We start from the raw sequence: 12,481 nt of genomic DNA, 5'->3' as shown, positions 1-12,481 counted from the left end.
TTCAGTTTTTCAACTTTATTTCAACAAAGTGGCTAACATTAGATGTTAAAACAATCTGAGTGATACTTCAAAAGGTTTAATATAAATTATTAAGGAAAAATTATGCATTTTATGAATACATTCACCACTTAAGCCAGTCTTACAAAAAACATTTATTCACATTTATTACTATTTAAAATAGGTACAAAAGAGTGAAATGCAATCTTATCCTAAAACAATATGTCCTTATTTATTGTACTTTTTTTTAGTGTTGTGTTTTTATAGAAAATCTTGCCCAGGATGCCACCCTCTGTTCTTAAAAACCTCTTCTATAAAAAAACTATGAACATATCACAAAAACACAATTAAGGGTCACTCCTTTTTAGAGTGTTCCGGCTTGCCAATGGAGAAATCTAACCGTACATAAATAATTACCACCACAAAAATAAAAAACAACGCTATCGACACCAAAACTGGCTCATGGAGCAAGAAATGGCTCTTCCATGTATAAGTCACCTCGATGTCCTGGATATGTTGCTCTACAAGGTTGCTTTTACTAGCCCTAATAACGTTTCTACCAAGATTATCTAAATATTTATAAGTAACTCCGTCAGGCAGCCTTTTAACCTCATAAGGGGTTTTTACTTTCACATCCGATACTCCCACAGGTAAAACAATGTTGGTTTCCACTTCATCTACAGCCATATCATCAAAGATATGATCTAAGAGACGAATTTTCAGAATAAATTCGCCTGATGGCTTCTTGAAGAGGTAGGGATAACTTGGAACACTGTAGCCTAAAATTTAAAAATTATTTTGATTTGTATAGCTTAAATTCTGTAGATGCAAGGGTTATTATAACTTAATTTTTAACCTATTTCATGTTCCCAGTCATTCATTATCGTTGTTATAACATGAGAGATTCCGAAAACTCCATTAGACATTTAAAACTACAGAAATTAAATAATAATTCATTGCCCATTGGTCTTTATAATAAATTAATAGAACACTCATTACAGACAGCCTTTTATGAGTTATTCTTTAGTGTAGATGAGTTAATGTCTGAGAATGTTGTATACTTTAAGAGATATTCTCAGAAAGAATCTTTCAGTTATAGTGTATCTAAGACAGTTATTGCATCTTTAGTGGGGTATACTGTACATCTATAGGTTAGTGTATTAATAGCGATGAAGTACAAGTAAATTTATTAGCAATACGTACAAAAAACAAACAAATTTTAAATAACAGCCAGACTAAAAACTTGGATAACAAGTACTGTTTTAAATTCTTATATAAAAAGGAATTATATCAATAATATGTAATTAACTGACAAACTGCCTAGCTCTGAATACTATAATGAATAGAAAGAGGAATCAATAGAAATACTAAAAAAATGTAAATATGGGCATTTTAAAACAGAAATAACAAAAACTTAATGATATTAAAAAAACATGGAAAGAAATTGGTGAAGTCACAGATGATGATTGTATAGATAAATTCAGGGCCGTAGCTACAATATGGCGCCGCCCTGGCAGGCAAAACGACCACCCTGGTAAAAAATTTATACAAAAATTAAATTTAAAAAATAAAAAAAAAACATTGTCTACATACCAGGAACTTATTAGTAAAAAGCTTGAATTTTGTTGGTAATTTAAACTAAATTTAAAGTATTCCTGTTTAAAGCTTACTTTTCCCTTTTAAATTAAAAAAATTGCGCAAAAGGGGTAATTCCCCAGTTGCCAACACTGCAATTCCCTTTCCTATTCTACATACATTACAAGATACATTTCCTATTCTCAGTATTTTTTGCACTTGTATGTCTTTTTGATTATACTCTTAAAAAGGATAAACTTCTTGGAGAGGCTAATAAACATATCCCCAAAAAACGCAAAGTGAAAGCATAGTAAATGATGTAAAAAATTCTGATGTACCATGGTTTACATTGCTAGAAGATGGTACTAGAGAAAAAAATAACAGGGAAAATGTGTCTATAGGAATTCGTTACGTAAAAGATGGGGTCGTTAATGAATCCTTACTAGGTATTTACGTAACTGACAAAATGGATGCTAAGACGTTTACAGATATGACACTTAAAATTTTTGATAAATATGAAATTGAACGTTCGCGTTGGTTGAGTCAGTGCTATGACGGAGCCAGCGTCATGAGTGGTAAAAAAGGTGGAGTTTCTGCTCTTATAGAAAAAGAGATTCAAAGAAGTATTCCTTACATTCACTGTTATAACCACCGGCTTCATTTAGTTGTAGTAAAGGTTGTTTCTGAAGTCAATGTAATAAATGTATTTTTTGACCAGTGTATAATGCTGCACGAATTCTTTCAGCATGGCAAAGTTTCAAGTATTTATAAAGGAAAGGCTATTGTCCGACTTCTACAACAAAGATGGTCCGGCCACTTGGCGATTATTAATGTAATATTAGATAACTATAAAGAAATAATTAGAACGTTAGACGAAATTATTCAAAGTAAATCATTTTCTGGAAAAGACATCGCTAAAAGTATTGGAATAAAGTCGGTCATGTTAAAGACAGACTTTAGATTCACTTTAATATTAATGAAAAAAATTCTGGGATTATTGGAACCGGCTGATCCTGCATTGCAAGGAAAATCGACAAGTCTTAAAGATGCCATGGAAATAATAACCTGCGTCAAAAATAAAATTCAATTGCTGCGAACATCGGAATGTTTTTCTATATATTTTCAATGAAGCACAAAATCTGGTAGCCTATGATGAACCTAATGTTACAAATTCCGACGAAAAATGAAAAAAGCGATGTAATCGTAGCTTGAATGATTTTCTTTTTATGGATACCCTACCCAGTAACAAGGACGACACCGAAGATTGTAGCTTGCAATATAAAAGTTTACATTTCGAGGTTATGGATCTAACACTTCTTCAGTTGGACGAAAGATTCTCCGACAATAACGATATATTAATGGATAGAATTCAATTTGGTTAAACTTCAACCCTTAAAACCACTGGGTAAAAATAATTATTTTACCTCAATTTGTTTTAACCAAACTTATAATTGTTATTATTTCAGGTATCGCCCTACCATCTGCGGAAGAATTGTCGGTGGTCAAAGAGTTGGTCGGCATGGAACCAAAGGATAATATATTTCCTAAACTTTATAAACACAGAGAAGCTTTTAAAGCAACTTATCAACTATTTGCAGTCGCTACTTTCGGTTGCAGCACGGCACTTTGCGAGTCATCTTCTTTCTTCATTGACAGCAATCAATAGACCTCAAAGGTATTCAATGCAACACCAACGAATGGCAGACCTTTCCTTTCTAGCGTTTGAGAGAAGAAGAGCTAGAGAAATAGACATGGAATTATTTCTGCGAAAATTTCATAGTTCTGCTAATAGAAAGATTTCCCTATTTTAGTAAATTAAATTAAAATAAATTTAGATTTTTTTTTATGGATTCCTATTTTTTTCGTGTCAACCTTTTATTTTATATAACAAACAATATAAAGAATGTTTTTGTTATTTGTATTTTTTTGTTACTGTAATTTTACTTTTACAAGATCCCATTTATTTTACAGAAATTTATTAGAATTATATTGGTTAGTTTGTGTTTGGTATTATGTTTTTTATATGATGTGTTCGGTAGTTATGGAAACTCAAAAAATAATTTTCAATAAAGGTCGTCTTATTAAAAAACATTTGTTTAATATGCCTTCATAGTAGAAAAAGGTTGCAAAACAAAAAAATGCATTTTTCGCTTGCAAAAAAAAGTAGAGCCGAAAAATTTCGCCCTGATGATAACCAGCAATGCCCTGATACAAACAGAAACCTGGCTACGGCCCTGGATAAATTAAGTAGAAAATTACATTTCTTTAACATACTCTTTCAACGTTGCTAATGAGTTGAATCAATATAATGTTGGGGCAGGGAAACATTTGGCAAGCAAAATAAAATCAAGTTTATTAGATAAGGAATAATATTTTGTCATCTCTTTTCCTTACACGTTTATTGAATGAGGAATTAATAATGGAATTTATATGGAGATGGAATTACATTGAAATAATAAAATCCAATCGTATAGTGCTTTTAAAACCATTAAATCATATCATCTAACCTTATTTTCTGTACTGGGACATTACCAACAGCTTTAAAAGAAATCATAATTGTCCTTATATTTAAGCATGTAAAATATAAGCCAATATCTCTTACCAACACTATAAGCAAACTTGTTGAAAAATTTATAAAGTTGATAAATTTCTTGACAACATAACATTGGATCCAAAAGGCTGGATGCATTTAAAGAGAATACTAAGATGCTTTATGTATGGTACTGTGCTAGTAAAGGCTAAACAAATTTTTCATGAAAATTAAAAACTGGTTGGTTTAGGTTGGTTTACTTTCATTAAATACAAAAAGCCAAATATACTATAATTGTTTTACCAAATTTTTGAAGAAATCAGTTCATTCATTATAAAATGGAATGAGATGGATGTAAAATGGAATAAGAATCTCAATGTTGGGATAAAATTAAAAGAACAAATTGTATTAAGTATTTGAGAATGAAAGATTGAATAGGGAAAAATCAGCTCGTTTTAACTCTTCTTTAGTTAGAGAATTGAGTAGAGTTTAACTCTGTTATTTGGTAACCTATATAACAGAGATATGTAAATAAAATGGAGAATGTGCAGAGGTAATTGTTGTAACTATACAATTTAGTTATGAAAATATAATTATACTGTCACTTACTGATTTTTAGATGAATTATTATTGTTTATTGACTCATGTAATATTGTACTAACCCTATTAATTGTTTACTGACAGGTTGTTTCCTAAATAAATTAATAAAGATTGAATTAGTTACAAACTAGGGTTAGAAAGGTTATTTATAAGTTTTATGAACTAAGAAAAATCCTTAGAATGGTGTACTTTGCGATTGAGTCTATCTTGAGATATGTTCTGGTTGTGTGGGAAAGTACATGTAAAAGTGGTCTCATACCTTTGTGTGTTGGCCCAAAAGTATATCATTAAAATAATCTTTTTTATAATTAGAATATATCCTGCAATCATCTGTTTTATGAATCTCAATTTGTTACTTCAGAACAGTTATAGTTGAAATCAATTATCCAACATAATTTCAGCATTAGAAACCACAGGTAAAACTAACAATCTCGTTAAGACATATCTCTTATCTAGGTTCCAAATTTTATAATAGATTATGGATTGTTATGGATTTTAGATAACAATATGAACCTGATTGATAAAAATAAAAGTGACTATGATAAGAGTTTCATTTATATTGAATTAGAACCTATTACATAAATGTAATATAATTGATAGCCTTGTTATTTACTTTTTAGATTCAAGAGTGTATCATCATGGTTTAAACATGAGAAAAGATTTTCAAATTCAATTGTGTAGCCAGATTATTGCAAGAAAAATATTAGTCCATTTACTATATTGACTAATTTTCTTTTCTATAAATTTATATTAAGGGGTTGGTATGTAAACTGTTCTAGACGTAACCAGAACTTAACTAGAAATCTGTAGATTATAGTAACATATTTTATATAAATTCTACAGTCATTGAACTTTGTCCATTCCTAATTTCAGTTTTCATATACTCTACTTGAGAAATGCCAAGACCGACTACCTTAAATACATTTTATAGGAAGAAATAATTTCTTAATCATATTTTTATGTTCCAAATAAATTATATTTTCTACAGACACATGCGATAATGCTTCTTAATGGGCAACAATATAGTATTTTAACTATTTTCTTCATATTTTTATTTGTTAAACCAAGACTCTTTTATGTGTATGTTAAATTTGTAACTGTTTCTCTTTTTGTAGTAGATTGACTTTTTTGGAGCCAAAACATTTGGGCACTTAAATCATATTATTGTCCTGTCTGGAAATCAAGAAAGATAGTACACCTATTTTTTTGTCAACATAATTTTATTATTATTCATTAAAAAATCAAATATATACCTTATAATATAATACCTGGAGCAATTATCTTATGATAGAGTGATGAAAAGTAGAATTATTTAACATTTAACAAACAGGGATACTTCATGCTTCTGGGGTCCATCAGGAAAGGAACCATGTTAGAAATTACCTACTCTTACTTACTTACAAATTTATTTTATGAAATGATATAAATTTAAAAATCATGGTTAATCTGGCTACACTACTTATCATATTATGCAATAAGGATGCACTGTTCCAGGGGAACTGTATATTACTTAATTTGCTGGTCTATTGTTATTGAATGCAAATAAAAAATGATTCATAATTATCATCCAGCTCTATCTTATTATAGAGACCCACTTAAACATATTTTATGAAGCATTTTATTAAATTTAGCATGACTGGTTATGATCCTTATAAGCTTCTATTTTAGTTCTTACTTGGAAATAATGACTTTAAATAAATAGATTTTTTTTTGACTTTTATATTATGAACTTATGCATTTTTGCTTACATGTATAAATCTGTTTTTCAATCTGTCTTTAGATCATAGCTTTAATAGTAGAAAAAAATACCTACAATCAAACGCAAGAGAAGTCTTATTTACTTGAAAAACCTTAAGCGATTATTGTATTGTGCTACATGGAATGTCATAATATAATTTAAATTGCTATAAAATGATTCTGAATTTAAATTAACATATTTTCTGGCTTACCTAAGATATATGAACTCTGCCATCCACCAAACAGTGGAAATCTCGGTTTCAGCTCCAACTCAATATAATCCTTGCGAGGTTTAACAGAAGATGTTGAAATATTACCATTCATGTCCCTATAGTAAATGTTATGAGCCAATGCAGGCAAAATGGTCCTGTAACTCTTAATACTGTGGTGGTTTGTGTTTGAATCCCTTTGATAGTCATATCTGGAGAAGGAGCCCTTCAGTTTGGCCCCTGTATGTCTGATTTCGATGCTCTCTTCCACTGCAATGTTGCCCCAGTGGGATATTTCAATGGTCCTCTCCACCCTATTATTAACAATATTAATTAAAAATGTTTATTTCAAAAATACTTTACTTACTTGGTCACTGTTAAAAATGGTGCATTGTTCTCATAATGGACTGTAAGAGGGTTAATGGAAAATGGGTCAATGTTTTCATATGGTCCGTAAGTGATTGTGGAATCACTTTGGCTCACTGGTTTTAGCTTGGAATAGTTTTCCAATGATCTCGCACTCACCTGGAATTAATATTATTTAAAAAAAAAATTCACCTTAGGAGGTTTATGTGCAGGCACACTTACCAAGACTTCTGTTTTTTGGGTTTTAGTAGGATATGGGGAGTAGAAGTAGTGATTTCCAAAATATCTTACAAGTTGCTTATCCTTTTGGGCAATACTAGTAGGATAAGGATTGAGAGCTTTTGTCAAAACTACTTCGAATATAATAGTGGAAGTTTTTCCGGGTTCTATGGCTTGACGCAGTTGCACGTTATAAAACTGTTCGCTAGTACCTAGAAGATAGGAGTGGAAACACCCTCAAGGGTGAATAATAGCTGATAAACTTACCACGACCAATCACAGAGACTTGGGAAACCTTAAGGGGATTCTTTTGAGACTCTTGAACCCCTATGTAGCTAACGCTGCCCACCAAATCCCTTTCGAACCCGATTAAATAGGAATTAACTGGGGTCTTGCCGGTGTTTTCGATAGTGATGGTCCCGGATATTTTCACGAGCTGTGAGTTTAAGTCGATGGTTCTCACAACGTTTTTGTTAATTAAATTGGGGTTTACGTCCTCCGCCGCGCGCGATACGGCGAGAAACGCAAAGAAAACCAGTAATTTCCACATTTTTTCCTTTTCTCGGGAAAATGTTTCACGTCCACATCGACCCTCTCGAAAAAACACCAAAAGTTGACGTGTCAAATAATATGCCGCATGTGGCCTGTCATCTGTCAACGAAGTGTCAAACAGTGAGACAAATGTACTCTTAAAATTGTACTAGTGTGTGTGAAGTTATCGAGTGATCGATATTTAGTAACGATCGAGAACGCAGCATATAGAGGTCGTTTGTCAGCTTTTATAGTCCGCGCTCGCTGTTATTTAATCGACATATTTCCTGAAATTCCCAATGGATTTTTATAATTTTTTGTCAAAGTATTAACAATGAATAACTAAATCGATATATATGGTGGTTACAAACTAATGTCTTTTTTGTGAAAATTATTTTTTTTTTGAAAATGCAATTTTTATGTTTTATCAATTATTTACTAAGTTCATACAAGCACCTTAAAGTGGTTTAGTAGAAATCGGTTTAACATAATTTGCATGTATAAACACCCATAAACCGGTTTAGCGATCGTAAACCGGTTTAGCTTAAATCGATTTAAATAAGTGGATGATCCGGTTTTAAACTCCGGTGTAAACACCTGTCACCACTCAACCGATTTAACATACGATAGAAATTTCAAATTCCAAATTAATAAGCACTTTGGTAATAGAATGCTTGATATGCCACAGATCCATTACTGTTATTCCGTCGTGACCTACAGCAACATCCGCTGTCCGCTAAAATAACGTTTAACCCGCTAAGCTACAAATTATTCCGCTAAATGTAGCGGGCAATCTGCTGTGTTGGCAACATTGTAAATAGGTTGCTGCCAAACGACATAAGCTTCATTTTGGGCGAAATAGGGCGAATTTCGCGGATTTTTGACAGTTTATTTTTATTTCGCACATTCGCAAATTTTACCTATACACCACGAACTTAATAAATATACCTGGACTGCCAATTCAATGAAAAGTAAATGACCACTACTAGCTGTCATTTTACAAAAGATGATTTTATAAGGGTTTGAAATAAGTAAAGGTTTATATAGTAAAAATAAACTCTAAATATTATTCGATGATAAACTACAGAGACAGACAATTCACAATAATTCGGTTTTGAGAAACAGTGAACCAAATGCATACGTTTAAATAAGGATGCTGATACATTATCCATGTATTAAATAAGGAGGAAGCTATCTGATGCAGCTCATATAGTATATACCCAAGCGTGTCGTTGACAAAACGCCAAAAACTAGGCAATCCTCTATACTCACAATTGACAATGTTATTTAAAATCAGTCATATCGATATCATAATGATCGTGTCGAGATTTTAGTGTCTCATTTTGGAATCCCAATGATAATTTAAAAATAATGTCAATAAAAAAAATAAATTTAGTTCGTGACAGGTCACACGTCAAACGTCAGCGTCGTCAACTTCATTACCATTATTTAATATATTTTTTGTTGGCAACACTGAAACTGTTCAGAGTGACCAACATCAAAAGGACACATTCACTGTAAAAATGGCGGTCACTAGGCAGCGGTAATTTTTGGGTATCGTGGCCATATGCATTAGCAGTCCAGGTATATGTATTTATTAAGTTCAAGCCATACATAAAAGCGAAATTTGTCTACGTAAGAAAGCGGATATTCGCAAAAAAGTTAAAACGATTTCAACTATTTTGCGAATTTCTTCTGTCAGCTGTCATTAATTGTCAGTTTTTTCTTTGTTATGTTATGATTTGTTTATTTTAACCTTTAAATAGAAAACAATAAACGGTTGTTTTTTATTCAAAGATGTTAACTATTTGCTTTGTGCATAAACTAACGTAAATAACAAAGTATAGGAACAATAATCAATAATGGAATACGAAGACCTAGATAGTGATACTTAAGTAACATAAAGGACACTATAAATAATAATTCCTGGTGTTTTGTAGATTTTTATTGTGACATTTGTGAGAAAATGGTACGCTACAATAAACATTTTCAGGTACAGCAGACTGAGGATGAGACTCCAGGAGGTGGCAGGTCTACGGTTTTTATAAAACAATTTCATAATAATATCTTCGTAAATAATAATTATAGTAAGGATGACCATTCATCACTAAATTATCTTTTTATAATTGCAAACGGCTAACAGTAACCGTGTAACCCAGCACAAAACATCAACAAATAATAATTTTAGATTATGATGTTTCCCATGATAAACATCAACATCGCAGAAAAGTTAAAATTTCCCGCCGTCAATATTTTTAAATCTAGATTTGACACTAGTGATGCGAAGAATCCGGATTAATCGTCCGGATTAATCGTCCGGCAATCGGCAATATCGTCGCGTCGCCTTGTGTAAACCTATTGCTTTATCTATCCTTATTGTACTCATTTAGAAACATAAGAGACAATATGAGAACGCCCAAACTTTTTAAGGGTCGCCTGACCTTCAGAAGTTTTTTTGTAAACAAAGCATTTTTGTAGTGATATTTTGCATCCTTTAAAATACACTTGATTTATTACATACATAATTAGCTATTTTAGTTTTAACATCATGTAGAAATGCGTAAAAACGAAATGTCTAATGGGTTGCATAATGCATACCTTATATTCGAAAAACAGCTATAAAAAACGTTTATCGGACGGTCGAGCATCAAGCCCGAAACATGGCATAATTTGCCGAACGGGCGAGACATCGAGCGGATGAAAAAACCGAATTTTCAATTCATCCGAATCAATGCTGTCCGGATATTTAATTAATCCGGATTTTTACAACACTATTTGACACATTCTGTTAAAAATCCGCGAAGTTCGCCCTAGTCAGAATGAAGCTATATGCTGCGTTCTAGAATCATCGCTGGATATCGATCGATCGCTACCTTCACACACATTACTAGCATAATATTTTTGTACAATTAATTTTTTTCGACACAACCACCTATCTATCAGGTATACTGTCAAACGGATTCTTTCTAACCTCAACATTTTACATTTTCACTTCGGCCCTTGTGTAACTCGGTTCGACTTTTCCGATCCTAGGGAAATCCCATTTTCTCTATTTTTAGCCGCGGATTGTGAGAGAAATTGACTTAATAGCATAATATTTCGCTGTAAGCAATCACGCACTTGCGGTGTGCATAATTTTTATTAGGCGAACTCGCGTAATTGCCTCGTTTCTTTCCATATCACACATAATAGTATGTCTGTGCACCTTTAAAGCAAACCGGGCAGATTTATTGTCTAGCCTTACCTGAAAACCAGTGAAATGGACACTAGTAAGAAGTTTGATAACCCTAGTCCAGAAATCAAAGCGAATTTTTGCAATAGATTGTTTTTCTGGTAAGTTTTTAATCTCTAGCCCCTATCCTAAAGATTCAATTCCAGGAATCAATTGATCCATAAAATGGATTTTCCATAAAGACAATACATATTAAATCACATTATGCTGTTACTTTAAATGTACTACAAGCACACATAAAACATGTTTATCTAGCATTAATTATATAAGTTGTTTGTCAAAGATTTTTTGTTTAATTATAGACTACCCTTTATTTATATCCCACATATTGTGTTTGAACCTGTACATGTTTTCTTATTATTCAGTGAAAATAAGTTTCACCAGTAAACATGTGCTTCTCAAACGCTATTAATCATAATTCCTCATAAGATTAAAGGCAAAAAATGGTTCAATAAAATGTAATGTTCAGAAAAAGAAGCTCTTTTCCTTTATTAGAAGGCATTTTTATTCAGAATTATAGTTTACAAGAATGTATTGTGTTTTTCACTTCAACTTATATATCATATTAAATATTAACATTCTTATCATTGTCTTCTAATTACCATACAGGTGTGTTTAAAATAAGAAAAAGTTGATGACATTCAAAATAAAGGGTAGTTTGTTGTTCAAACATTGGTTCAATCATTAGGAAGATATGACAGAAAATATTGATGAAAACATTATTTTGTCTAATGAGCCCTTAGAGCTTTATCACAAACTAGATTAAAGCTTTATTAAAAAAAATCCTAATGGTCTACTTCCTAACAACTATTTCCTGATGAATTTCAAATATTTTCTCCCAAACTCTTAATTGGTACTAATTTATATTTATTATTTCTAAGAAGCCATTTATAAAGGCATTAATTTTAGATTTTTTTTAAAAGCACACATTAACTCAGTATATTTATTGTGTGTTTTCAATTTATCAGTGTCCAATAATAAATATTTTTCTACTTTACTAATAGTAACAGCACTCACTCATGAAATTGGTATTTTATATAGGCCCATGTTCCAGTACTTTACCCATATAAACCCAAACCTATTAATTATTTATAAATTATATCATGACAACTGTGTGTGATACCTGATTCACCTTTGGGAAACCACCAATTAACCAACATGTTTATCATCAGCAAAATCATCTCAATTGCCTAGATTACTTTCAAGATTAAGTCGACGAGTTTATTGTCAACAGACCAATTATTACTTGTAATTGCAAAATCTTTTCTGGAAATCCGTTTTGATATTTGTGCACATTGCCAATTATCATGCTTATAAGATGTGATAATTTAATTTATTAATAATTTAATAACTACAATTGGGATGGCTTTCATTTTCCTTTAATAGATTATTTATTTATTTATTTATTTACGGAATCCATTTACAAAAGTGTTACATAGCATACCCATACAAACATATATATTCAGATACAAAACTATCTATAAA

At 31.4% G+C, this 12,481-nt stretch overlaps 2 protein-coding genes across 2 annotated transcripts in view; one reads left to right on the top strand and one right to left on the bottom strand.

Annotated features, from left to right (window-relative positions):
- On the bottom strand, positions 1–7,868 carry LOC126735385 (dolichyl-diphosphooligosaccharide--protein glycosyltransferase subunit 1). The gene is made up of 5 exons (XM_050439352.1): positions 7,501–7,868; positions 7,237–7,445; positions 7,016–7,173; positions 6,652–6,962; positions 1–776 (listed from the first exon to the last, which is right to left on the bottom strand). The coding sequence occupies exons 1-5, from the start codon at positions 7,781–7,783 to the stop codon at positions 352–354; spliced, it is 1,386 nt and encodes a 461-aa protein (XP_050295309.1). The 5' UTR covers positions 7,784–7,868; the 3' UTR covers positions 1–351.
- A 2,874-nt stretch (positions 7,869–10,742) lies between these two features.
- Positions 10,743–12,481, top strand: part of LOC126735052 (ATP-binding cassette subfamily C member 4-like) — a 44,965-nt gene continuing 43,226 nt past the window's right edge. Inside the window, exon 1 of the mRNA XM_050438934.1 lies at positions 10,743–11,097. Coding sequence (XP_050294891.1) covers positions 11,024–11,097 — 74 coding nt within the window. The 5' untranslated portion in view covers positions 10,743–11,023. The remainder of the gene's footprint in view (positions 11,098–12,481) is intronic.

This window comes from Anthonomus grandis, chromosome 4 (assembly GCF_022605725.1).
Source record: "Anthonomus grandis grandis chromosome 4, icAntGran1.3, whole genome shotgun sequence".
NCBI classification, from domain to species: Eukaryota; Metazoa; Arthropoda; class Insecta; order Coleoptera; family Curculionidae; genus Anthonomus; species Anthonomus grandis.
The sequence above is the reverse complement of the archived record's forward strand: the minus strand, read 5'-3'. Positions and strand labels throughout refer to the sequence as shown.